Source organism: Aspergillus brunneoviolaceus (assembly GCF_003184695.1).
Source record: "Aspergillus brunneoviolaceus CBS 621.78 unplaced genomic scaffold BO95scaffold_11, whole genome shotgun sequence".
Lineage (NCBI taxonomy): Eukaryota > Fungi > Ascomycota > Eurotiomycetes > Eurotiales > Aspergillaceae > Aspergillus > Aspergillus brunneoviolaceus.
The window spans coordinates 357,390-385,346 of NW_020290741.1; the positions used below are offsets into that span (position 1 = coordinate 357,390).

Genomic DNA, 27,957 nt, shown 5'->3' on the forward strand with positions numbered 1-27,957 from the left:
ACTGATTGAGGAGACAGGGTGAGTCTCCGAACAAAACAAGGAAAGGAAAAACTGGGAATCGGAGCGGGTAATACAATAAAAGGCAGTTGATGTGCCCAGAGAAATCAGGGAAGTGAGAAGCCGCAGCTCATGTAACAGAAGAAACAACCGGTGAAAAGCCAAGATAAGCGCGCCACCCGTGAACTGAGATCTGAATCTGTCGGATTGCTTAAGTTAAAATCTCACCCACTTTCCGTCCGTCACAAGTTCCGTGAGTAAACAAATCCCCATAATGCTCGTGCCGCACCACCTGGGGAGACGTTATGTTGTCAAGGGAGTAAGGACCGGAAGTGTAATTTGAAACGTTTGTAGTAAGGAACCGTGTATGTTACTGTGAGCCCTCAGGGGCTGGATACACGGTGAAACCAGTCTTGGATTCCTTTGTGCATTTTGGGACACAGTGTGTAGATCATCCGTGGGGATATGGTTGATGGCCTTGGAACCAATTATGATTGCACTGCGTCAGTTGGAATGGTTCTCCTGCACACAGACGCTTACTCTAGTAAGAATCACCGCCAGTGCCGTTGTGGGCTTGGCCGACCATGGGAGGGTAGCCGTAGGCGGAAGCATCCTGCTCAGAGGGGTCCAAGCTTGGGTTGATGATGTTATTGGCAGCATCCGTGGTATCAGGGAAGCCCCCCGGACCCGTCGGTGCAACTGGCCGTCCGGATGGACCGGCGCCGGGAGGGCCTCCAACGGGGCCGCCGGCGTTGTACCCACTGCTTGTCGGACGGTTCTGATGCTCTCCTCTCGCGGATTGGGTCTGCAGATTAGATCAGCAGTGTTCTCTTCAAGGCAAACCACGCTTTCGCCAGTTGAGGCAAGGGCAAAGTGGCTAGATGCGTTGCACAAGTCTTACCTCGCGGTATTTTGATAAGTAGATCTTCAGTGCCTCTGCGTAGTTTTCGAAACCGAGTGAGGTCATGGCGAAAAGGATATCCTCTCCGTTGACTGTTTTACGCTTTTCCTGCTGACATTTGTCGGAAGCTACGCAAAGGCTCGACAGTCAGTCTTCAGTGCTGATAATGAGACGATATTGACTGTACAGACCTTCACTGGTGATGAACGAGATGAATTCGCTCACACATTCCTGCATACACTCCTTGGCCTCCTTCGCGATCTTCGCATTCTCAGGTAGAGCTAGTTTCATGATGCGAGCCACTTCACAGGCAATGTCAGTATTCTATACAGGCATGCAGTGATAGTAACAACGAAGAGGTGGATATGGGCATAATGCACCCAGCATGCTATAGCATACTGTAGACATGTCTACCCAATCGGATGATTGCTGGCAGTGGTGGCAGACGACAAATAGGGACATGAACCGAAAGGCTCGTGGTCATCAATCCCCGAAATAGATGATGGCAGGTAGATGAATAGGATAGCAAGGAATGGTGACGATTGACCGAATCAGCCTCCTAGGCGGTGGAGAGGCACGAGCAATCATAGTAGGGCAAAAGGCGGTTGACCAGCAGGTGAAGGTAAGGTACGCACAAATCAGGACGAAGCGACAAGCTGCAAGGGAACGCAACTAACCATTTGCAATTGGTAGCCATCTGTCCTGCTCCTTTACTTCGAACTCTCCCTGACCTTGCGCCTGGGAGTCTTGTTGGTCTTTGTCCATTTGTTCCTGGTCTTCACCCGACTGAACTTCCGGTTCCACCTCCGGTTCCTTCGAGGGGGAGGTCGACGACATGATTTTTAGCTGTCGGGAGAACGTGCAGAGATACTGGATTTAGGATGGAAGGGCTGTCTCTAATTGCTCTGTTGGCAAACCACGTCAGAGCTGCGTACAGGGCGTGGTGGATTCTCGATCTTGGACGTTATGATACAGCCGCGCCAAGGGTACTGAAGGTGTGTCTGGCTGGGCAGCGATTCGCTTCACAACAGCCTGAACGGGGAAGGATGACTGTGACAACGCGTGTGGGGGATTGGCAGCGCTTCCGCGATAGTGCGTGCGTGCCTTAGCGTTCTGAGCACGGCCTGGTAGGATCTGTTATTCCGACTGCGATGACGAGACACGGTCCGAAAGATGGCTCTGTTTGTTATTGCTCTATTATTATTGCTGGTCTAGAGATTGGCTGCAATGGGTTGAATGGGACGATCTGATTCGAGGGCCAGTGAAGTAAGGGCAAGCTTGCGGCAGGTTCTGGAAACATACACAACTGATCTTGGGCTTCGTTCCTTTTCTTTTTCGTCCTGCTATAATTGGAGAAGCCCCAATCTAGGTCTTCCGGAAATAATGCTGTCTGAATGACGTTAGAGCTGTCAAACTAGAGGCGATAGTAACGTCAGCAAGCTGAAAAGTTCAAGTCTCTTTGCAGCACGCGCATTCATGGACGCGGGAGAAGGTCAACAGGGCGGGCGGAATGTGACGCGGTAATACAACACGGAAGTAACCGTGGGCCAGACAGGATTGGGGGGGGGCAGTGGCACGTTGCGCAGCTGGGCGACAAAAGATACCAACAAGAAAAGCAAGCCAAAGCACGACAGTGATTGGACTGAAATGCAAGAAACGAGGACGCTGAGAATGGGTAGGGGGGGCGATGTAAGGGAAAAGGTAATAGGCTTACCGGCCAGTCAATGGCAGGCACTGGGGGAGGGGGGCGTAGGGCAGGTCTGACTGGAGACGGCCGCAATGCGCGCAGCTCTCAATTGGCGAACCAGAAGTCCCTGGCTGTCGCGATGAATATATCCAAGCGCCAATGAGCTTTGACGCGGTTTGCAATGCACAGTTTCCTGCCCCCGAGAAGCACCCGATAGATGAGTATTATTCGAAGAGAAGCGATGAGCGGAATACGATGAACGACTTTGGTTGCGCCCAATGTCCCAGATTGAGTGAAGAGAAGGAAGAGCGATGAGGAAGAGGAGAGGAAGTTGAGAGTCGATGAGCCGCGGTGGGAAACCAGCAACCAGCGCTCATCGGCGGCCTCAGGACTTCCATAACGCCCCTCTAACGCTGTATCGCTCTGTCACTTTCTGTTCTAGGACTAGCTTCTCACAAGCTCACGGAGTGCGAGAGGGAGGGGTGTATTGATACGGTATTACACGTGACATTCGTCATCGGCCCCGGATCTCTTGGCCATCGGCCTTATCTTCTTTCATTCTGCAATAACATCCTCCAGGCCATTTCAACGACAGTGACAATAGCAAAGAACATTCGTACTTCTTACGTGCCATGCACGCTTGACCCCAAATTCTGACGCTGAGCAACTTCTATCGCGTTTCAAGAGACCTAGTCACATAGCTCTTACATGCGCAGAAATGTTTATCGGTTACTTCTTATCACTTTCTATACATAGAGTACTCCGTACCTCTGAGACCAATGCTCCAATCAATGTCAAGGACAAGTGGGCCGGCCAAACTTCCCTCAGTACCTTAAGATATCATAGCACTCATAATGATACCTCGCTTGCTCTGTCCTTTGTCTCAGGATCCGTGCCGACTGAACTGTATCAATCTCTTATGTCATTACGTGCCCTATGAGGACTGACGGACCGTGTACTGTACATGGCGTCAGGCATCAACAGCGTTTCCTGACAATCTGGGCCAGCCATCTATTCGGGGAACCTGAACTTTCATGCATCTCTTCGTCTCATCACATTCCAGAGCCCTACTCGGCATGAAGTACTGTATACTTTTGGAAAAGGTGCCGATTAGGCAAAAGCCACAGAAAGTTCTACTCCGCAGCCCAATCTGCGAAGGTGTGGATGAGGGCATCCATCACTTGCCGCTCTCTACTACATAGAATCCAGGTGGCTTCTACCCAAGCTACTCGCTCCCCAAGAGGACAAGGTCGGCATATCAGCCTCGAAGATCATCTGTCAAACAAAGTTGGCTGAGAGCTTGCTAGCCATTGAACGTGTCACACACACACACACACACACACACACACACACATGCATCGGGATAGTTCCAGATCTACTCCCAAGGCTGACATGAAGCAGCCAGTAGGAAATCTCGGGAACAAGACTCTATCAGATGAAGTCAGGAGCAATGTGCTTTCGTGCAGCTGTCGTGATCCGGCCTCGAATCGGCCAACTGCAGACGAGTACAGCAGATGTTTACTTCAGACGCCTTGTTCCACAGGGGCCAACTCAGCCGAGCCACACCTTCTCTTGGGTTGCATAAGCGTTATCGGAGAATTCCTGGCTAGACGACGCCCTCTCTGACTATGTCAATTACTAAAATTCCTGCGTTGTAGACAAAGATTGCGGTAACAATAGTGATAGAACATTTGAACCGGTGGCGATGCACCCTGGAAGGCAGAGTCATCAAGCAAGGTGAAAAAGGCACGGAAGTTGTATTATACACTATTTGCTGTCAGGGATGATCAAAGCCTTGAAATCAGCGCCTCAGACTTCAGCTTTATGGCCTGATATGAAATCATCCCCAGAGGTGAACCTAACAATTAGGCATGAGTGCATTCAGGGCCCCGACCGTCCTGTAACAAAGTACTGGTTTGTGTTTAGCTGCCACCCATCGTCCTCGTCCTAGGCGAGCGAAACTGGCAAAGTCCTGTCATGGCAGATACCATGAGCCACGAATTGTTCAGTCCATGGGATGTCGCAATGGAAGCGAAGTCAAGAGGCTGTCAAGATGGCTGTGGGCTCCAAATAATGCTGCTCCTGCCCTGCTCTCCGTTTGTCACCTCCAAAGATGGCACCAAGGGATATATGAAAGGTAATCAATGAACCGTGGTAACTCTCAGATTATTGTTCTCCTATGGCTGTACGACTTGAATGTTGTTCTTCTTCTGTAAAGGGAGATCCAGGTCAGAGCGGGTCCTTCTCACGAGGATTGGCATGAAATGACGAACCTTCCAGTTGTCAAGATCCGACTGCTTCGACTTGTATTGCTTCAGCAGTTCATCTAAGACCTGCTTCAGGCCGTCCGAATTCGTTTTGAGGGAGGGAAGAACGTCTTCGACGGTCCGTTCAACCAGAACCCCATTGACCATGCGGAAACATTTTCTATCCTTGGGAAGAGGTTCGAGTGTCTCGATCACAAGTCTAACGACAGCACGCTGGCATTAGCGATCCATGCTTGAACAGCTAAAACAGGTTGGGAGTAAAGCAGGGAAGACTAACTTGTGCTCCTCTGCTTCCTGCTCGATATCGCCGATCTTTTGTGCTAACTGCTGCAGTGTGTTTTTGTAATTGGTGTACTGGAGCTGAAGCTCTGCAAGCGATCAGCACGAAACCCTTGAACATTAGAACAGGAACTCAAGCTTGTACAGACATACCCTGCTGCTTCTTAGGGTTGATCTGTGCTTGACTGGCCATTTTGTCGATATTCGGTACACGCAGCGTACTTGCAAAGCTGGGCTGGAGTTGCGATGCGGGGCGTTGGTTCGATATCCGCGGCGGCGGCGGACCAGGCAGAGGGAACTGGAAGCCAATACTGAATCCGGGTCCACTCACAGCGCTGCCACGTACAACTTGGAGCTCAGTAAGAATCTTAACTTGGGCTATCGTAGTTCGTAGTGCAATCACTTAGACTGCAACTGCGATCTTGTCTGCCCCCGAAATGAGCTCTAAATCTGCGTCATTGGGTGTTGTGTATCAATCACGTGTTTGATATCTGTTTGCAGGGTTTGCATGGTGACACTATCGCCAATCGCCCGATAGTCCATCGAATCCGCCTCCGAAGCTATCCCAATTCATCGCCAGGAGGGCTCAAGCAATCAGCTGTGGCCCTTCTCGCAGACATTTTCCAAAAGTCAATAACTTGCGCTGTTTACTTTGTCTCCTCCCAAAACTTTTACATCAACATTTCAAAATGGCGCCGGACGACATGCCCCCAGCCAAGAGGCTGAAAAGCTCCAACCTGCCGGGCCCGTTGCGCGACGCGAAGCGCAAGGACATTGACAACTGGGAAACCAACCGAATGCTCACGTCCGGTGTCGCTCAGAGAAGGGACTTCGATGGGGACTTCATGCCCGAAGACGAAGAAGGAACTCGAGTCCATTTGCTGGTTCACGATCTCCGCCCACCGTTCCTCGATGGCCGCACGATTTTCACAAAACAGCTGGAGCCCATCTCCGCTGTCCGGGATCCGCAGAGTGACATGGCTGTCTTCAGTCGCAAGGGAAGCAAAGTGGTGCGCGAAAGGCGTCAGCAGCGGGAACGCCAGAAGCAGGCGCAGGAAGCAACAACGATGGCGGGCACGGCCCTCGGAAATCTGATGGGTGTCAAGGAGGACGAGGGGGACAGTGCGGTCGCAGTGCCCGTGGAGGAGGCATACAAGAGCGGAAACAAGTTTGCCAAACACCTGAAAAAGGACGAGGGTGGGCAGAGCTCATTCAGCAAGAGCAAGACGCTCCGCGAGCAAAGAGAGTTCCTTCCGGCGTTCGCCGTGAGAGAGGACTTGCTGCGGGCGATACGAGATAACCAGGTGGTGGTGGTCGTCGGTGAAACGGGGTCTGGTAAAACGACCCAGCTGACACAGTTTCTGCACGAAGACGGCTATTCGAAGTTTGGAATGATCGGGTGTACGCAGCCTCGACGGGTGGCTGCTATGAGTGTTGCCAAACGAGTAAGCGAGGAGATGGAGGTGGACCTGGGAGAAGAGGTGGGCTATGCGATCCGTTTCGAGGACTGTACGAGTAGCAAGACGGTCATCAAGTATATGACTGACGGCGTCCTATTACGAGAATCGTTGGCTCAGCAGGACCTCGATAAATACTCCTGCATCATCATGGATGAGGCGCACGAGAGAGCTCTTAACACTGATGTCCTCATGGGACTTTTGAAAAAGGTGCTGGCCCGACGCAGGGATCTTAAGTTGATCGTGACATCGGCTACAATGAACGCCGAACGCTTCTCTCGATTCTACGGCGGCGCACCTGAATTCATCATCCCTGGACGGACTTTCCCCGTTGATGTCCACTTCTCGCGTACCCCATGCGAAGACTATGTGGACAGTGCGGTCAAGCAGGTCTTGGCCATTCACGTATCGCAAGGACCGGGTGATATCCTTGTCTTCATGACAGGTCAGGAGGATATCGAGGCTACATGCGAACTGGTGGACGAACGGCTAAAGCTACTGAACGATCCACCAAAGCTCAGCATTCTGCCCATTTACAGTCAGATGCCTGCGGAGCAGCAAGCGAAAATCTTCGAACGGGCCGAGAACGGGGTGCGCAAAGTGATTGTTGCCACAAACATCGCTGAAACCAGTTTGACGGTCGACGGAATCATGTTCGTGGTGGACTCGGGCTATTCTAAGTTGAAAGTATACAACCCTCGGATGGGTATGGACACGCTGCAGATCACACCAATCTCTCAGGCCAACGCCAACCAGCGCTCGGGACGTGCCGGTCGGACAGGGCCTGGCAAAGCATATCGATTGTATACGGAGGTCGCCTACAAGAACGAACTCTATTTGCAGACCATCCCCGAAATTCAGCGCACCAGTCTCTCCAATACCGTCCTCCTGCTCAAGTCTCTCGGTGTCAAGGATCTCCTGGATTTTGATTTCATGGATCCTCCGCCGCAGGAGACGATCACCACATCGCTTTTCGAACTCTGGTCTTTGGGGGCGCTCGATAACCTTGGTGACCTCACCCACCTGGGTCGGCGGATGACTCCATTTCCCATGGACCCTCCGCTCGCAAAATTGCTCATCAAAGCCTCCGAGGAATACCGGTGTAGCGAGGAGATGCTCAGCATCGTCTCCATGCTGTCCGTTCCGAGCGTATTCTACCGCCCCAAAGAACGTCAGGAGGAATCCGACGCCGCGCGAGAGAAATTCTTTGTCCCCGAGTCGGATCACCTCACGCTCCTCCATGTCTACACGCAATGGAAGGCCAACGGCTACTCCGACGGCTGGTGTACCCGCCATTTCCTGCACGCCAAAGCCCTTCGACGCGCCCGTGAGGTCCGAGACCAGCTGCACGACATCATGACGGTGCAGAAGATGCCCCTCGTCAGCTGTGGAACCGACTGGGATGTCATCCGCAAGTGCATCTGCTCCGGATTCTACCACCAGGCCGCGCGCGTCAAGGGCATCGGCGAGTTCCTCAATCTCCGCACCAGCGTGAGCATGCAGCTGCACCCGACGAGTGCTCTGTATGGTCTGGGCTATGTGCCCGAATACGTGGTGTATCATGAGTTGATACTCACCAGCAAGGAGTATATGTCCACCGTCACGGCTGTCGACCCACACGTAAGTTGTGATCCCCCGCCATTCCCATCCCGCCCCATCATCATTGCCCCCTCATCCTCATCGCCATCATGATCTTAAACTGACCGTGGAGTATTCTTGTATGCAGTGGCTCGCCGAACTCGGAGGCGTCTTCTACTCAGTCAAAGAAAAGGGCTATTCTCAGCGCGAGCGCCGAGTCACCGAACAGGAGTTCAATCGGCGCATGGAGATCGAAACGCAAATGGCCGCGGATCGGGAACGGGCCGCCGCGGAAAAGCAGAGGGAGCAGGAGCGCAATGACCCCTCCCGACGCCGGCAGGAGATCGAAGTGGGCAGTTCCGTGGTCCGTCGGCCGGCTGCCACAGCCCGCCGTGTTGGAGGTGTGACTGCCTCCAGCTCTTCACGCAATGGAGTTGGAGCTGGAGGTGGCGGAGGAGCAGGAGGAGGAGGGGGAAGTGTGGTGAAGAAGCCCCAGGTGAAAAGAAGACCTGGACGGGCATTTTGATTGTTGTTGTTGTATGTACAGTACATATAGAGGTATACCCCGATCTTGGCAAAGAGTTATGAGCATGAACATGAGCATACTTCAATTGAGAGTCCAACGGAGACCGTGCACCTGTTTGCCGGATCTTGCTCCGACAGGACATGAATTACGGAAGTAGATCCCACGGAAACTCGAGTACTATCACGACTGGGAATCAGGTACCTCTACATAGTCGACACCATCGACTCTTGTTCTTTTCCTTCAACTCACTTTACAACCAGAAGGATCGGACCAGACCAGACCAGACCAGACAGATCAGAGTTACAGCATCAAGTCCACCAGGGATCTTCTTCAAGCCGCAACGTTGAACCTTCACTTCGCGCCCAGTCCAGCACCACATATCTTGACCCTTGAATAGTCCTGATCCCACTCACCGAAATCCGTCCCACCCAAACCCAACCTCGCACCCCCGGTCACTACCTTCACGCCCTCGAAATCCAACCCGGGCATCCACTCAGTTAATAAAGTTGATACAGAAGAAATGCAAGATCAAGCTCCCGAAGATATAATCCGCGAACGCCCTAATTCCCGAAGGAGTCAGCTTGGTCCAGCTCAGTCCAGTCCAGCTCAGTCCGAGTTCAACCCAACCCAACCCAGTCCCCCAAACCCAATTCACTCACAAACCCCCTAAAAAGAAAGAAAAACTCACCTCTCATGCGAAATCCCATTCCCCCCAGTCTCATTTCCCAGCGCAGCAGCTTTCCCCTTCGCCCCCTTCCCACCAGACACGACCGCCGCAGCCGCAGCCGAAGAAGAGGAAGTCTGCATGCGCAAACTCGCGGTAAGCACGAACTGGCCCACCGCCGCCGAGAAGCCGCTCAGGAAGGCGTTGAAGGGCTATGTTTAAGAGGGAGGGAAACAGTTAGCCATGGTTTCCATAACATACCCTACCATGCATACAGACACACAAAAGTCGAATACACAAGGAAGGTTTGGGGTAAAACATAAGGAGAAAAAGTAAGTGAACTCACGTAATTGCCGGCCAGAACACAGTAGAGGAATTGCACGCCGCCGACCAGGACCAAAAAGCCCATGAAGGCGTCGAGCAGGAGCGTGCGCTGCGGGGTCGTGGCGAGGTATTGCTGCCACACGGTGTGGACGATGTCGAGGACGGAGGAGTTGGTGGTTAGGGTTTTGGGGCCGGAGGAGAGGGAGGAGGAGGAGGCAGGAGCAGCAGCAGCGGTGGTGGTGGAGGATGAAGGTATAGTTGGAGGTGAGGGTGCGGGGACGGGGCCGGCGGCGGCGGTGCGTTTGGAAGGCATGGCTTTTTTTTGAGATTGGGTTGCCTGGGTCTCTCGTCTCGGATTGGGAGTCAATTGGTATAAAAGATCGTGAGAAAGAGAAAGACTGACAGGGTGAGAGAGTGTCTGGATATCGGCGGAGTCGGTCGGTGGTGTACCTCGGGAATTCATTACGCAAGCTGTCCGTTACGCGGAGTCACGTGATGTGCGCTGTTATCGGTCGGGGTTTATCTACTAGTAGATTCACTGTACGGTATCCGTACGTTACACGAAGTTCTGTTTGCTGATCGCTGATATGTGCAAGTCTGGGGGTGTTCTACTATGATACAGTACATGGTTGTAGCAGATCTGATATGGTAGTCACCGTGGCCAAGTCTCATACAACCTCAAGAAAACATCCTGGTAACATTCAGACTTATTATACACATCGTCATTATATCATATTCATCAATTCATTGTGATTAAGATTGGAGAGGGGTATTTCTGCATCGTGAAGAGGGGGGTTTCGCATGAGAATAATTGAGAAGGTTCGCCAGTTATACCACAACACTGAGCCCGCTCGAGCGAAGGGCGAAATGCCTCTTAGGGCCACGGCTGGATTAGAGGGTATATAAAGCACACTTCAGGTGCATGGTGCGCTTCCTTGCCGCACAGGCGCATCAGGCAAGCCAGTCAGAGATATTCGCAAAAGGGTTTTCGGTGTTGGCTTCTTGTAAATCCATCTGGAAGTCGTGCATGACCCTATCCCACTCATCCCAATTGAGCTGAGGGTCCGGCTTGTTCTCGTTCTGCTGCATGGGCACTGGTCCGGCGAATGAGTTCATCGATGCGTCCCCAGGAGTTGTAGTTGGCTGCTCCATGGCTGCCGCCATAGCTGCCGCTTGAGGAGACAACCAGTCAACGCCGGGGAACAAATTGATGATTGCGTCCATCGGCCCCTTTCGAAGATCGATATCAAGTCCGTTTGTATTAGACAACGTACCCCCCTCTGGCATGGCAGATGATATTTGGGATTCTCGTTGCGCAAGAGGCTGGGGTAATATGGGAGGGGCTTGAAGAATTGAGGGTCCAGTGCCACCAGTGAATGGCACGGACTGAAAAGAGCCGACATTGAGACCCAGCTGTGTTCGCATCTCTTCTTGCTTTGCTCTGTGGGCGGCCGCGCGCTTCATGAGCCTTGACAGCGGTCGCCAAAGCATGCCCTTCCGTTGTTTGCTGTTGCGTACCCAATCTCGGTAAAGATTGCTTACAGCCTCCCAAGCACGGTCGGTGAGAGGGCTCAACGGGCGTACACAGAGCTCCGATAAGACAAATGCGATGGCATGCCATTGCATGTTCGTGGCAAAGAGCCAGCTCCACTTAAATGTGTTCTTGTCGGCCCCAAGTAGGCGCGCGAATTCGGCAACCTCCACAGAAGTTGCGAACAAGCTCTCTCGATTTGCATTCGTCAGAGCAACGTCACGGTCAGGCCGAGTCATGGGATGGTGAATTACAAGCCATAGTTTCGTGAGAATGAGCCGAGCGACGGTAGCGCAAACCCATTGAATTGGCACGTTCATGTCACAGTGTTTGATGTATCGTTCCTCGATGCGGGCATTGATGGCTTTGATCAGGTTTCCGCAGTTATCCGCGGACACTGGTCGAGTACCTGAAGTGAAGTGGCCATTAGGGCAGGCATAGCTCACCCGCCGAAGGGCTACTGTGATATCGCAGCGGATCAGACAGAAGGTCACCTCGGTAAAGCCAATTCTCTCCGGGGGCGGCTCTTGCATGTCCGGCGTAATGTCATCATCATTGACGTTTAGTGGAAGCCGAGTATCATAAATCCGTTCGTGGATCTGCGAATCAGTGCCATGGTCTTCGGACGACCGAATGTCCAACAAACAGATATGCCACCACAGTCTTCGGCGCATTTCCGTATCAAAGGGCTTTAACCCGAACTTCGTCCCATCCCGGTGAAGACCAAGACCTTGCGCGAGGCGAAGAACGAGAGCCGTCATAGACCACACGAACTTAGTATCATCCTCACGACGGATACCAATGAGAAAAATGACAGCGGCTTGCAGTAACATCAAGTTCTGCGTGTTCAGGAAATTGGCCTTCGCCAAAGCTTGCTCGACCGCAAATCGATAACGTTTCACAGCAGCATCACGGTCCTCATCTAACTGGATGACACACTGCTCATGAGACAAGCTGATGACTGCCACTAAGCACATCGCCAGGAAAAGTGCTTCCTGGTTTTTATCTAAGCTGCCCGGGTCCTGGGCGGCGATCGTGAAAAGCTGTTTGGCTGTAGGTTTATGGACGACGGGGACCAGCGGCGCCACATTCTCGTAGTATAAAGTCCAGAGCACCGGGATCTTCGACGATGGTGGCAGGAAGCCGCGAAGGGAATGGGAAAGCGAGTAAAATCCGAATAGGAAGCCGTCATGGTTGGCGGAGTGAGTCGACGACGACTCTGGAGAGGGGTAATCCTCGTCCTCCGACGCTGATGGGTCGAGGATATCCTGAAGCTCTTCGATCTAACACGTATCCCTCTGTCAATACCTGAAAAGTGCCTCATCATAAACAACATAAAGGAAGCAAGAAATCGGCTCACCTCATCACCGAGACTGGCCCAGAACCGATTGCTCACATAACGACTCCGGCCCTCATCGATAACCAGTCGTCCAAATTCATGCTCCATGTTTCGCGTGGGCATAGGCCTGCGGGGGTCCACATTAGCAGCATCCAGCATCAGCGGACACCCGTCGCCATCGCCGGGGCCTGCGTGAGGCGCCGGCGGACCCTGTGTGCTCACGTTCTCACTGCGCGATTGGCCTGGGGAAGGCGTATCCGATAGCGACGCTGTTCGTTTCTCGTTCAAATGCTCGATGACACCCTCCAGGCGCCTGAGTCGAGACAGGAGCTCCGCATCTTGTGGCCGCTTCGATTTGCGGGGCGCCCTTCCAGGTGGGGGGAAAATACACTCGATCCCCGCCTTGACACAATTCGAGCACGGCGATCGCTTGTTGCAGCGGACTTTCCTCCGACGGCAGGTAACACAGCTGCGTATGCTATGCAGCTCGTGCGAGGAATGGGGGTCGGTGTGATGATCAACAACGATCGCAGCCTGGCCATGACTGAGACTCTCCGAATCTTGTCGGGAGTGCGTCGCAGATAAGGCTGGCGAGGTCACAGTGGGTACAGGCGGGCGTTGTTGTGCTGGAAGTGGTGGACTATGGAAGGACATGACAGTATAGGTGGAGCATGCCACATCGTCAACAGCGACAGCGGCAGCGGCAGTTCAGGGGAAGTTTGCGCTGAGATGAAGTGGAATAAAGAAAATTATTGATCAGACCAAAGGAGGTGAATCGGTCCGGATTACTGTATTATTATGATCGGGGCCGAGCTCACTAACTACTAACTAATACTGCCGTGCCTCAGTCATCGACTCATAGTGGGGAGGGGCAGAGAGTCGATTCAGGTCTCAAACAACGCCATTGGCCAGAAACGGTAGCTCCTCACGTAATCATAAAGGAAGAAGACAATCACGTGCATCTGACATTGTGTCAATGAACATACCTTAACTTACTCAGTAAATTAGTCCGTGACTAATAGTAGTTGGGTCCAGGCTAACTTGCGTGGGGTCATTTCTATTGTTCGCAAAAGAAAGATGGTCTTTCTGTCAGCGGGGAACCATCGTCCGATATTATACAATGGCTATATCATGGAGTACGTATAGGTATTGATTAGCCCCTGACGTTCAAGTTCACCGACGGGATAGTTTTACCTATAGCCTCGCATACGTGACACATCTCAAACATAGTCCTTGCAATGACCGTGGATCTAAGACTTCGTGCAAAGGTCAGGCGCTTCAGTAGCCTTCCTGCTGCTTCCCGTGTGATGTGTGCATCAAGCGTGGTTCAGTACATGGGCCGATGTCGCGGACAATACTAGATTATTACATTTGATATATTCACAAAAGTCTCCATAGACTCAATTGTTCAGTTGCCCAGACTCCGGGAAGCCAAGTCACCAAACTCTAGATTTGGGACAGAGAAAGTCTGAAATGACCCCAATGAATAGAACAGAAGGCCGGAGAAGCATAATAGAATCCAACGCCGAATGTATCCAACGTGCGAATAAATGGTATGCGTTCCGAAGGATAACGCCATATATATGCAAACAAGTGAAGACTATATAAAAAGAATTGAACCCGGTCAGATCGTAACTGTCATAATCAGGCCCAGATACGTCAACGAGCCTTGAACTTTGAAAACAGTCTTCGAGTTTCATCGAAACAAAGGCCCGAGCGGCGTGGTTCGGACGGGTACGTCGACTGGCTGGCGGCGCCAAAACTGCCGTTTCCTTTGTTTATCCCACACTTTTGTGGCATCGTTGAAATGGTGCCTGGATTCGAGGTTTAGTTGGAGGGCCTATTGACAAAGACATGACAACTTACCCTTGGAAGGTGGTAGCGGTCATAGATTTCGAGCCATATTCCTTCTTGAGAAGTCGGACATATTCAAACGGAATTTTAACAGGGACACCCTCGAAATAACTATTCCGTAACGGAAAGATTTCGGTCTCCTGTAAACTGGTTAGCTGCCATGTTGTGCCAGTGGTTTGCGCGCCATTTACATCAAAGCGATGGCCATCTTTACACATCAGAGCACCGGGGTCACCGCGTTCTCGTCTGTCGTCATCTTTGCGCACGGCGGTGATGTCGATAAACAATCCGGAGGAAGTGTCAATCCAACGCGCATCAATGACATTCAACTTATCGTCGGTAGACCGGATGACGTAGTTAGGATTTATCTCGAGCAAGTACGTTCTTCCGCCCTCGACCCCTGGAATCTCGAAATGGTGTTCCGTCATGTTGTAATAATCGGCAAGGAAGTGAATTGTGGGCTCAGATATTTGGACATCAAGGTCATTGTCCCAAGGGAAGATCTAATCAGCTGTCAGCGGGAGCCACAACGCAGCGACCATGTGAGTCGGTAACAACAACCTTCTGATTCCACCACCATGCCAGAAGAGTACCATGCATGATCCATGTCTCGGCACCAAGGTCTGCCATTGTTGACAGGTAGGTTCGGATGAGTTCCGACAGGTGCGGAATGGTCTCTTCGTCCGAGAGAGGCTTATCGGCAAAGCTGCGACCACGGACCAAGTTAGCACATGCTATATCCAACGGGTCAATTCTAACACCTACCGGCCGTCATAATGGTAGTGAAAGCTAGCCAGTGTATATGTCAGCTCAATTCGAAAGCACCTCTAGCATAAAATCGAGATAGTGACCTACTCTGATTCCTCTGGGAAAGAGTCAGCATGCACCTCAGCTAATTATGGGAAGCCTGCAAACTGGCGCGATTCGATATGACGGGCCAAAACTTACTGAAATATTTTGGACCTGGTTCTCCCCCTTTTCCAGAGTATTCCTTGGCCACAGTAGGCCTCACGCTCATGAAATCAACATCGACAGCGGATGACCCCACGACAGCCAGTGATAACCCATAAAGTCCGGCGAATAACCGGGGCGTTGAAAACCACATAGTGCGGCACGTCTAAATGTGAGTGTATATGAATATATATATATATATATATTTTTAAACAAAATATATTTGTATATATAGTTCAATCAGGTTCGATTCAAGAAGGCGACTGCATGCTCTGACCCTATGTTGCACAAGCCCGGAGATAAGGACGTGGGACTGGGGGGAGAGTGGTGATGATACGGTATGGGCGGGATCGCAGTACCGATGTCACTTCTAGGGATGAGCGCGGCGACAAGAGAGGAATGCCTTTAAGAGGAAGGATGACCAGTCCACTCAGGCAGCCAGACAGGGGATGCGGTTCGAATGGAATGATATGTCAGAAGGGAAGTCGAGTTGTGAAAGAGCATAGGAAGAGAAAAAGAACAGGACGTTGAAAGGACAAGGATCACAACCAAATAATAATGGAGAATAATACAAGGTCGGAGACGACGACAGAGAATGAGCAGATCCACAGTGCCCGGGATCGGCAGGGAAAATGCGTACAAGAATAGTAAAGACCGTAAGAGAAGGACGAGGGGGTCGCGTGCGCAATTACCAACTTACCCAAGTTTACTGACTGTCGTTACCGTTCCTTCCGATCATTTAACTACCTAGAAACCAATTAACTAACTAACCAAAGATGGTGGCGACGGGCAAGAACCGGGCGGGCGGCAGCAGTACGGAGTACCGTCACCACAGAAGAGTAACAGACACCGGACGGCGCAGACGCAACAGACAGCCTTGCCAGCCTTGGCGATGGGGGATGGAATTACCGCGCCGATCCGGCTCACTATTTTACTTTTCACAGTTATCTTTCTTCCATTCCTTGCTCGGGGAGGGTTTCGAGGTCAGCGACAAACAATAACAACTGCGATTGTTCCTTTTCTCGCACTGCAGACACAGCATACAGACACGGGGTATGTGCAGTATTGTACTTGAGTACGTTTGTACGTCTCTTCCAATTTATCTCATATCACCGTGCTACGTACGACGCCCGTGCTGGAGGAACCATGGCGTCAGCAGGCGGTGGTCGTCACCAATAGCAGGGCAACAAGCAACACCGCCTAGCCATTCCTTTGGCTTTTTTCAATAGCGGCTGGGGGGCTCGGTCTCGGTATCTCAATCCAGAAGATTGGGGCCGCGTCATAGTCCAAGCCCGGTATTTTCGTTGACCAAATTTTCTTCACCTCTCAACCACCACTATTTCCCCCCTCCTCATTCTCGCGTGACAACTGGCCTCTTTCGTCGGGAACAAACACGGGAATTGGAAGATAGGGGTCACTGATCGGAAGTTGGGAATCGACATCTGCTGTTGCTTTTTACTTCATGACATGATTCATGGATTCTCCACGCTGCTGCCGCTGCTGCTCTGGAAATGCAAAAAATCTTTCCGGGATTCAAGTGGGGGATTTCCCCACATGACGAAGGGGAACCCGTGTTGTCTGTCAGTCCGTCTTCTCTAAGCCTACAGCAGCATTTGCACTATTCTTGCGGTTGGTTTGAGGGTCTGGCCGACAGACATGATATGGTCCTTTGCAGACTAGTCTCCGATTCAGAAGTGCTTAGACCTCCACAATTGTCGCTCATCTCGTCTCAACCAGAAATGTCGAACATGTCCAAGGACTATCCTCCGAATGGACCGCTGAAGGTTTGCACCAGGTGCTAAAGCTTGATGACAGACCTAATCACAGTGTTTGCGTGCCTCAGATCCTACCAGGCATCTTCCCCTCGCATGAGCACGCACAGCCCAACGCCCTAACTTAAAAGGCCAGGTTGTAATTATTTCTGCGACACCGAAATGCGGTGATCCACGTAAGCTTTGAATTGTGGAGTCGAAGAGTAGCTATACCGTTTAAACGTAGACAATTGCCAGTACCTCTAGCTTTGACATTTTGGAGATCGGTCCTGGATCGCAAGCCCCGGATATCTCTTGGCAAGCCCCCGAATGCTTGTATAGAGCCCATGACAGCCATCTAATCTGCCAGGTATCGAGGGTATGTACTGTACAGTACTCCGTACCGCCGACTTGTTATCGTAGCGCCGCCCTTGGCGTCCTTCCATACAGGATACACAAAAACATCCTTGCGCGGGCATGGGCTCATACAACATTGGCAGTCGTCATTTGCGTACACCCATTTCACTAATCTTTATCTCTCCTTTCGGATTCGTTTGGTCTTCAAGTGATTTGCTCTGGAGAAGAACTTCAAGTGCTGTACCTATCCATAAGACATCTTTCTTGGTCTGAACGCGACCATCAGCACAACTCCATCATCATATCATAATCCAGATCCATAACTCTGAGCTATGGAGTGGACGAGGTACTTTGGCAAGTACATTACCCCATGCTGCCTGAAGTAAGACTAATTGATATTACCAGGTACAGTACATGGTCCTGTAGAGGACTCGTATTCTAGAAGGAAGAAGAATGCACAGCCAGGGTTGCCAGTTGAATTGCTCAAGTACTTCGTATTTCCGACTCGACTCTTCATAGTTCATCCAGGTCGACCGCACGGCTTCAAGTTACCTTATCTGCTTCTTAGGGAGGTAACGAGGAAAAGCCTCAGGGTCGGCGGATTAATTGCCCGTGGGCAGCAGGGAGTGCAAGGACTGGAAGGACTGGACCTTTTTCTGAGGGTCCGAATTTAGTAGCACGGATAAAAACGACGGTGATTCGTCAAGTTTGACATTCTATCAACTATAGTTGGATTATGTTCTTAGCCCCCTCCAATGAGAACTCCTTGCTCAGTTTCTCTTTAGTCTACTAACACTTGCTGTGTGATTCTTAGAGGGGTAATTCGTTTCGATACTACGTAACCTTGAAGTTGCTTCCAACACTTGTCTTCCCCTAATTGACCTACTCATTGCTTGTACTGTTACGATATCATGCTTCCAACGTAAATAGCATCTGAACTACCTCGAGTATCATTGCTGCTTTTCATTGCAGATGTTCTTCCGAACCCAGGTCCTTTCAACAACCTAACTTTATTGAGAGCATGTATACAGTGCCCACTGCCCAGTGCAGGTGCTCTCCGGGTGTTTCTTGATCTAGACTAGTTGATCTTGTCTCTCCACTTCCGCACTTCCAGTCATCCAAACAGACAATTTAATAAACCGACTGCACTAACCTGCACAGAGGATTCGCCAAGTCCCCTCAGAGGGAAAGACACTGGTTATCAGCCTTCATGGTTTGATCAAGAAGGCCAGGGGATTTCTTGTCCCCCCCCCTCTCTCCACTCCCACCCACCCTCCAGTAGCTACTAGACTAGCTGGAGGCTGGAGCCTCACATGACTGAGGCTTGAATTCGAGTCCCACTGTTCCAGCTGCACTCTTCAGCTGCATATCAGTGACCCTGGGAAATACCTTAATCACTGTCTGGGGTACATGGCGGTTTGTGCAGAAATCCTTATCGCTAGGCATCCAATTGGATGTCCTCCATTGAACAAACGTGCACTCTAGGTATGTGATTGCTGATTCTGACTAGCATCGCTTGATTGCAGAAGTCCAGCCTGGGCTTTGCGACTGACTTGTCTAGGTGTCTTTTGATCCCATTTCCATCATTGTGATTCACGGCACCGATAATGGAGACCTTGACACCACTCCTCCATACCTGTGCCTAAAGCCCTCCCAATTGATCAGTTTGACACGACCTTTTCGAGAAGAATGAGGCCCATTGCGAACACCTACTAAGAGATTTATCGAGTGCGGCCCAAAAAATTACCTCACTCTCAGACCCCTGTTTCTTCTAAGCTACTGTCGATCGCCTCCGATCTAGATATCCTGCAGCACCAGCACGATAAGAGCAAACGTGGGGGCCAAAAGATGTCGACTACACCCAATATGCTCCCGGGCGACTCAAACCTCGTGCTTCAACCAGCCGCGACCCCGCAATTGAACCGCTCCTGTGAATCTTGTCGCGGCCTGAAAGTCCGATGCTTACCCGATGCCTCAACTCCCAATCAATGTCAACGATGCGCGAAAGCAAACAGAACCTGCGTCTTTGTCGCACCCCAGAGGCGGCGGCCGCGTAAGCGAACCGATTCCCGGGTAGCCCAGTTGGAAAAGGAGATGCGACAGATGCGATCACTCCTCAAGGATAGGCTGCGGGTTGATGAAAGCAGTGCAGAGAGTGCGAGCAGTGAAAGGGAGGACTCCCGGGAGCCTGAATTGGCCGCTGAACCCAGCGAGGCCATCTCCACTATCGCAGAGGACCATAGCAGCGGGGCAGATTCGGCTCGACCCATGGACTTCTCACCCAGCTTCCCATCAACGTCTCCATATCCGAATACCTATGATGGTGGTCCTGTGAATGCCCCTATCACCAATCCAGCGCCAGCCCCCTACTCATACGATGCAAGGCCGAGGGAGGATGTCATCGATCGAGGCGTAATATCTCTCGAGTATGCGAATGAGTTGGTCGCCTTCTATGTGACCGAACTCACGGCCTTTGCGCCGATAGTGGTGTTGCCCCCACATACGACTGCCACTCAATTGCGCAATTCAGCGCCGGTATTGTTCCTGTCCGTTGTCGCTGCAGCGAGCGTTGCTCTGGATGGCCAGTTGGCTGCCATTCTGAACCGGGAGATCATCCGAGTCTATGCGGAGCGATTCTTCATCAATGGAGATAAATCTTTGGAGTTGGTGCAGGCATTGCTAATCATGATCGTCTTCTATCACCCGCCCGACTCGCCTCTGAAGCTGCAGTTTTATCAGTACACGCACATTGCTGCTACAATGGCGTTGGAGATTGGCTTGGCCTCAAAGCGTCGCGTAGACAGAACCAACGATCGCAGAGCAAGCAAAAGGGCCACTTATGACGAGCAAATGGCGGAACAGGCTAGGACGATACTGTACTGCTATCATCTGACATCTATGTAGGGCAAGCGTTCGTGCAAACAGATGCAGTTGTGCTAACCGATATACAGAGTTGCGATGAAAACGCGCCGACCGAATTTGCTCTTATTGAATGAATGGATGGCTGAGTGCGTGAAGCACTTGGAGCGATCACCAAATGCAGTAGATAGGCATATGGCCACCTGGTTCGATCTTCAGCGAATAGTGGATGAGTCGATGGCCTCCTTCGGTCTCGACGATACCAGTTCAACCGCGCCACTGACAGAGTCGCGCCTTCAGGCCGTTCTGAGGTGGTTTGACAACCGTATGCTATTGTGGCGTAAAGAGCTCCCGCTTGATATGCTCACAGGTAAGTCTGTCGTGCGGCGAACCCTGACGGGAAGTTGGTGGTAGCTGATAGTGATCAGTCCCCATGACTTTTGAATACCATTACACCAATCTCGCGATCTATGAACTAGCCGTCGGCGAAGGGTATCGTGATCCAGATGCAATCAAACAACAATACTATACTCTTCCCTCCCCGGAGGGTAAGGTGAAATCGGCTGGCTCACAGCTCAGCGCTGTCCGCGTAGACATCACGATAAAATGGATGAATGCCGCCCATGAGATGCTGGACTTCTTCCTCAGCTGTGACACCGAGATGTTGCGCAAGATCCCGAATCTGATCTATACCCGGGTCGGGACGGCGATGATGTCTCTCCTGAAGATATACTTCTCAGTCAGCGCAGGTGCCCTTGGAGAGTTCATCACAGCAGAAACTGTCAAGGTCGACAAGTATCTAGATGCAATGACCCAGAAACTGGCAGAGGCTAGCGGTGGCCAGAAGTACAAAATCCCGAGTCGATGGTATTACGTGGTTGCGGTCAAGGCTCGAAATTGGTATGACCGCTTGCAGCATCAAAACATGCAGAAAGCAGTTGGACTCGGCCCAACAATCAATGCAGGAGCATCAATGTCCCACCCGAACGTGCCGAGCCAGAACCAATCGCCATTTGAACTTCCTCACCAACCGGTGCCGCTCGGGAATTTTCTGCCAATCGCGCCTTTTCATCCAATCGCTGGAGGTTATGGCGTACCGGCACCTGTTGGGGATTCGATGTGGTCGCCAGACCAAGGTGGCTTCCGGAATGTGGCTAATGTTAGCCAATATGCAAGCTACCAAACACCCAACCCCGTGATGTCCCCTCGTTATGTGTATGACATGCAGCAGCAGCAACAGCGGACTCCATCAGATAGTAGTCTGCAGGGTAATCCGTCACCTCCTAAAACAGGCATGGAGCTGGACGACTGGCTCCCGGACGGGAGCGTATTTGCGTTACCCACTTTGCCTGGTTTTTAAGGGCTCTTGTCCACCATAGATGCGGTCTATAGATGCATAGATGCATATTCGATAAAAGTTCCATTTGTGCCGTCGCAATGGCTTCAAAATTCCGTCGGAAGTGAATCGAAGTGTTCGAAGAGCAATCAGTAACAGGCCGGGAGCAAACAGCCGTCAGTCCCCAGGAGAAAGATAAACCCAAGTTGTCAGAAGGCAGAAAAGAAATTAGCATCCCACTTGAAAAGCAGTTCCCCGCTCACTATTGACGCTTATAAAGTAGGGATTATGGAAGCTTGTCATCGGACATCGGCCGACATGGAACTTCCGACGATCCGAAAAGCGGGATAATTACTATCCAGAAAGTCACCGAGGCTTTGGCAATGCCTTCCTCACCTAGTAACTCATAGGTCTCTCGCTGTTTCCTTTTGCCCAAGGGCAGCAAGAAAACAAGCGTGGGGTTACATGTCTAGAGCGCCGGAATGATCGGAAAGCGCTGACTCAGTAGTGGAGATGCTCTTCCCTTCACGTTACTCGAGAAAAAAAGTGCACTTTTTCATTCGACAAACCTGATGGTGGGAGCATTAGGCATTGAGCTCCGTGGCGTACCTTATCTCGCTAGGCCTTAAGTGTGCCTACCACATATAAGCGTGTTCTTACCCTGGTCATTTTGATGGACGGTCAAATGCCAATAGTAAGTAGTTAGCTAGTCAGTGAGTGTCACCTATTCTATGGTACAGTACCTATTTACTTTCTATATGCCTTCAAGATGTGGTTGACATGGAATGACCTGCGTACTTTGCGTGACACAAGCATGCTCACTGTGCTGATGCCTGTAAGGCTATAAGATGCCTGCCATGCCTTTGCAAGTGCATATCGAGACCGGGTTGGATATTGAGCGAGGTACCGAGATCCGTACCTGGTCGGGATAATTGCAGCCCAATACGCCAAGAGATCTCGAATCGATTGTTAAGCTTTGTGTCATACAACTGGTGAACGACACATAATCAGCGTCTGAGATGATCAATTGAAGGAGACTTGAAGACCCTGGCCACTGCAGGTAGGACGAGCAGCGCGAGTCCGATCAAGCGATGCGAATGCATGTAGTTTATGTAATGAATCTGTGACGGGGCCGCGTATTCTTACAGCAAGGGCGGGGATGAACACTGTCCATCAATCCCATCGATTTACATTCCCTTAACGCAGACCAACGTGGTCAATCATCGTCCTATCGCTGTCGTTGGTCTTTCGTTGATCTATTTATCTTCCAAGATGCAGCGATCAATTTGCAGCAAGGCCGTCAGCTGAACTGCCAGCCACAGGACTTGACGTGATGCTCCTATCACCACCAGATAACTCTGTCTCCATTTCGTGCACTAAGACCGCTTGCGGGACTCTAGTTCCAGTTGTCTCCCTCTCTTCCCCATGCGGGCCACCATCTCACTCACTACTACGGTGTAGTCTATTGTACTTGAGCACTAATTTCCACTGCACAGTACGTACCTGGCTTGGTCGCAGGCTTGTTTCCAATTCGGCCCCAAACGGATTCGTTTGTACTGCTGACTGACTAGGAAGCATTGCAGACTAGCTACTAGGTAGACTCCCTTGCCTCTCGCTACCTGCCACCTTCAATTAACCATCAGCGGGAAACTTGGCTGATCGTCCCATCCCCCCCCCCCCCCCCTCGTTCATGATCAGCCACCCACCAATCTCCCCCCTCCGCGTGCTCCACCCGGGATTCCAAGTCCCTTGAACTCAACCTTGACACCTCCGCGGCCTGCTTCTCTGCTGGCTTTGTTAGTGTGTATCATCAGCCAGCCCTCGAAACCTTCCCCGACCCCGATACCTGGTTGCCAACCACCTTTCCTCCCCTTCCTTCCTTCGACCTGTCCCCGGATCATACGAGAGCTCAAACGAGTTGTCGAAAAGCGTCGAGCGCAGCCGGAAACATCGCACGAATGGGTGGTCGGCAAACCCCATCGCAACCTTCAGCACGGTGGTATTAGGGATAGAAACTTAGAGGGAGCACATCCACCTGAAGTGTGGTTCCGAGCAAAAGAAAAGTGATAACTCTTTCTCTGTTCCGGGCCAGTGTGGGGGGCATATCAAACACTCAAATGAAGAATGAGCGCAGTCTCCAGTCCCAGTCCTGTTGACCAGTCTGTCGACGACGACACTGCCGATCTGTCACACCATTCGGGCACCTTGAAGGGATTGACCAATGCCCCTGTTTCGCCAAGCGAGACACCTGATACATCATCGGAGGAAGATGTCAAGATCAACGCTGTTAATAAAGAAAGGGGGGAGGCGTCTTCAGACAAATCGGCAGCGCACACCAGTGCATTAGCCACGGCGGCGACTAGCTCGCAAACCCAGCAGCAGCAGCAGCAGCAGCAGGATGAGCTTGACGATTTTGGATTACCGATCCGGGTGCGGCCGAGGAGGGTGTCTTCTGAGAGTGAGGAGACCTGTCATGATGTTCCGCAGAGCCAGGGGAGCGAGAGCGACGGTGAAGATGGACACCTGAGCACAGACGATATCGCGGCCAAGCAGTCAACGCCTAGTGAACAGACACCGGCAGAGCCACTGGTCGTTGGGAAAGATGACAGGGAAGGAACAGCTCCATCTCTGACGCCTGCCGTACAAGAGAAGGAAGTCTTACCTCAAGTTTCAACAAATCTTCCTGCGGCCCGCGAGACGTGCGAATACCCTAGGGACCAGGAGCCTCCACCGCCGTATACGAAGACTCCATCGCAAGATGATGCAATGCATTCGATCGAGCCTCACAAGACCAAGCGGAAGTCCCTGGAGCCTTCCGAATGGTCGCATCAGCGCCTGAACACAGCGGCAGATCATGAGGAGGAGAGTGATGAGGAGGATGACGATGGAGGCTGGAAGGAGATGCCTGCTCTGGGCGACATGGATGTTTATGACGACTATGGCCGACTTGTGGCAAAGGGCTCAAGGGACATAGAAGGCGATGAAGCTGTTTACAGTGGCCTGGGTGGGGCCGGCAAAGGATACACTCGGGTGCAGCTTGATGACGATGCCCAGTCTGCGACCAGTATGGACGAAGACACAAGTTATCTCTTCAAGGACAGCCACGCGACCTCCACCGGGGTAGACGAGGAGTTGCGTGACCCCACAAGCCAGATGCAGGCTACAAAAGACCTTTTGACCGAGAGCCAGAGGATCGCATACGTTGGGGTCACCCGGCTTACATTGTGGCAAATGGCCCTGGACATGAACAGAATACCCTCCATCAAAGGGTGCCGTAAGGCGAGACAAGGTGGTATCGACTCTATGCGCAAGTGGAGTCAAACGATGATGGCCAGGCTCTATTCTCATATGGAGATTGATGCAGCGGAGCAGGTCATGATTGAGCAGTTGGCGGAACACGGCGTGCAGCCCGCAGATCTCGTTCGACCGCTCATGAGCAATGCCCGCGTTAAGAATCCTCTAGCTGATGAGACTGATACACCCAAGAGATCTATGTCTTCGCCTACGTCTCCTCGCCTCAGGGAAGAGTACCGGAGTAGTATCTCAACAGAACTGGACCAGTCATCCAGGTCAACATCTCCGCCACCTTACGAGACACATGAGGGGGAAGATCTTCCGGAGGTTCGGACCCCATCCCAGTTGCCTACCTCGGCCAAGATCGATATTGATCTGCGATGGACCGTGCTCTGCGATTTGTTTCTCGTCCTTATCGCCGATTCTGCCTATGATGCCCGTTCACGGACCCTACTCGAAAGAGTAGGTGAATCAATGGAAGTACCGTGGCTGCAGATTGCCCGATTTGAAAAACGTGTGATCGATGCTCTTGAGATGCAAGAGGCTGCAGATAAGGAGAATTGGGACGAGACTGAACATATGGAGAAGAGACGCAAGATGGCGCTGAAACATAAATATATGATTATGGGCTTGGCCACAGTGGGTGGTGGCCTGGTAATCGGCCTCTCCGCCGGATTGCTGGCTCCAGTCATCGGTGCTGGCTTAGCAGCCGGGTTTACCACCGTTGGTATTACAGGAACAAGTGCGTTCCTCGGCGGTGTTGGAGGCACAGCGCTGATAGCTTCTGGTGCTACACTTACTGGGAGTACGATTGGCTTGAGAGCTTCACAGAGAAGAATGGGAGCAGTGCAGACCTTTGAGTACCGCCCTCTGCACAACAACAAGAGGGTAAATCTGATTATCACTGTCTCTGGCTGGATGACCGGCAAAGTAGATGATGTACGGCTGCCCTTCAGCACCGTTGACCCCATCATGGGTGATCTGTACTCAGTCTTATGGGAGCCTGAAATGCTGCGGAGTATGGGAGATACTATAAACATTCTAGCCACGGAGGTGAGTTTATAGATTAGCTGAATCGACAGCAGGGCTAACGATAAATTCTAGGCTTTAACGCAAGGTCTTCAGCAAGTCCTAGGACAGACTGTCCTGGTAGCTTTGATGGCGTCTCTGCAGCTGCCTCTTGTACTTACCAAGCTGTCATACCTCATTGACAATCCTTGGAATGTCTCGCTCACTCGCGCAAATGCGGCCGGTCTGATTCTTGCAGACTCCCTCATGGTGCATAATCTAGGGAAAAGACCTGTCACGCTTGTGGGGTACTCTCTTGGTGCTAGGGTTATCTTCTCTTGCCTGAAGGAACTTGCAGACAAGGGCGCATACGGATTGGTGCAGAATGTTTACCTCTTCGGGTCGCCCATGGTGGCCAATAGGGACGAATATCTCAAGGCGCGCAGTGTCATCTCTGGTCGGTTCGTCAATGGTTACGCTTCGAATGATTGGATTCTGGGATATCTATTCCGAGCCACAAGTGGCGGTATCATGAAGGTAGCAGGCCTCGCTCCCATAGAAGGCATTCCAGGACTGGAGAACTTTGATCTCACGAAACTGGTCAATGGCCACATGGACTACCGTACCGCAATTCCCCGGCTGCTCAAGGAGGTCGGGTGGGAGGTTGTGAGCGAGGAATTCGCAGAGATCGAGGACCCTGACCCGGAAAATCATGCCGAACGGCAAAGGGAGCTCATTCGTGAGATTGACGAGGCACGACGTGACGCCGAGCAAAAGCCGGAGAAGAAGCGCTTCGGATTGTTTAAGCGTGGCAAACTTGCACAGAAGAAGAAATGGGAGACATATGATGTGGATCGCAATGATGCCACAGCACGGAGCTCTACCGATACCAATAACGGAACTGGGTCAGTATTGTTTGATATTGATGCCATCCGGGCTGAGCTCGCTTCAGAGAATCTCGAAGTTAGACAGCTTGAATCTACCCTTCCACCCATGAAATTGGACTTGAGCACCCCCGCGAGTCCATCGCCTGCCCTGACACCATCGAAATCTCAAGCGACAAGGTCTTACGAGCCCAGCCCGCCTCCACCGGAGACGATTCCGGAGAAGCAAGAAAGCCATAGTCCTTCTCGCCAGGCTCCACCGTACTCTCAGCATCACGAAGAGGAATTTGAGATGACCTTTGATACTTCCTTTCACGAGCCACCGACGCGGACTCATTCCTCGTTCGGGGCTTCCAACTCATATGATGCCCACCCTGCCAGGCCCGAGCTTCGGTCCGCAGTCACGATGCCTGCTCTGGGTGCTAGTACCATGGGTGCTATGGCTTTGGAGCCCAACGCCTGGGCCGAACACGACATTGGAGATGGCGATGAAAGTGAAATTCAGATGACTTTCGAGTAATGACGAGGCATGAGAATATGCTACTATGACGTGAACGAGACTTCCATTCTTGTACATGCTGACGTTGCTCAAGCGCTGAGTCAGTGTCTTGGTTGACGGCCTCTTCTACCAGATTACCCTGGGTTTCCGATTCGTTTCGATTCTTCTTTGTGTCTTACATGCCACGTCTACAGCTGATATGGCCAACCGGAAAGTTTAGGCATGAAACTGCGTTACTGTTGCTGATTCTGTTGCAAGCCATGCGGTTCGATTCTCCGTGTCTGGCCGTCGACTTTCTCCCCCATTCTTCCGGGCCAGAGGCTATCTCTGACGTGTTTTGAGGCCATTAATATTCGCCGCCCAGGGGATTCAGGCCCGCTGACTACCTTTCTATATGGGTCTCAATCTGGAACCAATATTCGTCTACTTAATTACATACTATACCTTATATACAACTCGCATAAGTTTTGAACGTCAAGTTTGGGGGATGCCTTTTCGATCGCTCCGCAAGCGTCTCGCAAAACAGGGATAAACCCTGGATGGGATGTGCCTACCTTAGCTTGATAGGGGAAACATTGTAGTACAAATTATTCAGCAGCTGTTAGTGGCGAAGG

General features: G+C 51.7%; 7 protein-coding genes across 7 annotated transcripts; 2 read left to right on the forward strand and 5 right to left on the reverse strand.

The window, feature by feature from the left end:
• Window positions 1-64: 64 nt before the first annotated feature.
• Window positions 65-2,081, reverse strand: BO95DRAFT_26601 (nuclear transcription factor Y subunit beta). Its single transcript, XM_025581545.1, has 4 exons — window positions 1,576-2,081; window positions 1,090-1,200; window positions 899-1,026; window positions 65-802 (listed from the first exon to the last, which is right to left on the reverse strand). Exons 1-4 carry the CDS (start codon window positions 1,733-1,735, stop codon window positions 539-541), a joined length of 663 nt encoding a protein of 220 aa, XP_025445611.1. The 5' UTR covers window positions 1,736-2,081; the 3' UTR covers window positions 65-538.
• Window positions 2,082-4,762: 2,681 nt separating this feature from the next.
• BO95DRAFT_355294 (putative prefoldin subunit 2) lies at window positions 4,763-5,324 on the reverse strand (the record flags this gene model as incomplete). The annotated part of the gene is made up of 4 exons (XM_025582241.1): window positions 4,763-4,795; window positions 4,859-5,051; window positions 5,130-5,220; window positions 5,285-5,324. 4 exons carry the CDS (start codon window positions 5,322-5,324, stop codon window positions 4,763-4,765), a joined length of 357 nt encoding a protein of 118 aa, XP_025445612.1.
• A 3,406-nt stretch (window positions 5,325-8,730) lies between these two features.
• BO95DRAFT_439811 (putative oligosaccharyl transferase subunit Dad1) lies at window positions 8,731-10,102 on the reverse strand (the record flags this gene model as incomplete). Its single annotated transcript, XM_025585808.1, has 3 exons — window positions 9,703-10,102; window positions 9,381-9,568; window positions 8,731-9,252 (listed from the first exon to the last, which is right to left on the reverse strand). Coding segments are annotated over exons 1-3 (542 nt in total), but the record flags the coding sequence as incomplete, so codon positions are not given.
• A 255-nt stretch (window positions 10,103-10,357) lies between these two features.
• On the reverse strand, window positions 10,358-13,323 carry BO95DRAFT_407108 (putative C6 transcription factor). The gene is made up of 2 exons (XM_025584059.1): window positions 12,572-13,323; window positions 10,358-12,494 (listed from the first exon to the last, which is right to left on the reverse strand). Exons 1-2 carry the CDS (start codon window positions 13,202-13,204, stop codon window positions 10,632-10,634), a joined length of 2,496 nt encoding a protein of 831 aa, XP_025445614.1. The 5' UTR covers window positions 13,205-13,323; the 3' UTR covers window positions 10,358-10,631.
• Window positions 13,324-13,942: 619 nt separating this feature from the next.
• BO95DRAFT_26678 (putative mannosylphosphorylation protein (Mnn4)) lies at window positions 13,943-15,703 on the reverse strand. Its single transcript, XM_025581550.1, has 8 exons — window positions 15,353-15,703; window positions 15,260-15,269; window positions 15,170-15,193; window positions 14,966-15,110; window positions 14,596-14,907; window positions 14,417-14,544; window positions 14,219-14,364; window positions 13,943-14,150 (listed from the first exon to the last, which is right to left on the reverse strand). The coding sequence occupies exons 1-7, from the start codon at window positions 15,507-15,509 to the stop codon at window positions 14,247-14,249; spliced, it is 894 nt and encodes a 297-aa protein (XP_025445615.1). The 5' UTR covers window positions 15,510-15,703; the 3' UTR covers window positions 13,943-14,150; window positions 14,219-14,246.
• A 3,608-nt stretch (window positions 15,704-19,311) lies between these two features.
• BO95DRAFT_450609 (C6 zinc finger domain protein) lies at window positions 19,312-21,682 on the forward strand (the record flags this gene model as incomplete). Its single annotated transcript, XM_025588017.1, has 3 exons — window positions 19,312-20,363; window positions 20,415-20,692; window positions 20,751-21,682. 3 exons carry the CDS (start codon window positions 19,312-19,314, stop codon window positions 21,680-21,682), a joined length of 2,262 nt encoding a protein of 753 aa, XP_025445616.1.
• A 1,989-nt stretch (window positions 21,683-23,671) lies between these two features.
• Window positions 23,672-27,569, forward strand: BO95DRAFT_26783 (TMCO4 family protein). The gene is made up of 2 exons (XM_025581556.1): window positions 23,672-26,005; window positions 26,057-27,569. Exons 1-2 carry the CDS (start codon window positions 23,783-23,785, stop codon window positions 27,362-27,364), a joined length of 3,531 nt encoding a protein of 1,176 aa, XP_025445617.1. The 5' UTR covers window positions 23,672-23,782; the 3' UTR covers window positions 27,365-27,569.
• Window positions 27,570-27,957: the final 388 nt, after the last annotated feature.

What these genes read in the sequence shown, in the direction of transcription:
- BO95DRAFT_26601 (XM_025581545.1), bottom strand. Translation starts at nt 1,735, where the DNA reads ATGTCGTCGACCTCCCCCTCGAAGGAACCGGAGGTGGAACCGGAAGTT. An exon ending in CTCGTTCATCACCAGTGAAG is followed by an intron (nt 1,027 to 1,089) that starts GTCTGTACAGTC and finishes GCCTTTGCGTAG; the next exon opens with CTTCCGACAAATGTCAGCAG. An exon ending in ACTTATCAAAATACCGCGAG is followed by an intron (nt 803 to 898) that starts GTAAGACTTGTG and finishes TCTAATCTGCAG; the next exon opens with ACCCAATCCGCGAGAGGAGA.
- BO95DRAFT_407108 (XM_025584059.1), bottom strand. Translation starts at nt 13,204, where the DNA reads ATGTCCTTCCATAGTCCACCACTTCCAGCACAACAACGCCCGCCTGTA. An exon ending in GGGCCAGTCTCGGTGATGAG is followed by an intron (nt 12,495 to 12,571) that starts GTGAGCCGATTT and finishes GATACGTGTTAG; the next exon opens with ATCGAAGAGCTTCAGGATAT.
- BO95DRAFT_26678 (XM_025581550.1), bottom strand. Translation starts at nt 15,509, where the DNA reads ATGTGGTTTTCAACGCCCCGGTTATTCGCCGGACTTTATGGGTTATCA. An exon ending in AAGATGGCCATCGCTTTGAT is followed by an intron (nt 14,545 to 14,595) that starts GTAAATGGCGCG and finishes ACCAGTTTACAG; the next exon opens with GAGACCGAAATCTTTCCGTT. An exon ending in ACCGCTACCACCTTCCAAGG is followed by an intron (nt 14,365 to 14,416) that starts GTAAGTTGTCAT and finishes CCTCGAATCCAG; the next exon opens with GCACCATTTCAACGATGCCA.
- BO95DRAFT_26783 (XM_025581556.1), top strand. Translation starts at nt 23,783, where the DNA reads ATGAGCGCAGTCTCCAGTCCCAGTCCTGTTGACCAGTCTGTCGACGAC. An exon ending in TAAACATTCTAGCCACGGAG is followed by an intron (nt 26,006 to 26,056) that starts GTGAGTTTATAG and finishes GATAAATTCTAG; the next exon opens with GCTTTAACGCAAGGTCTTCA.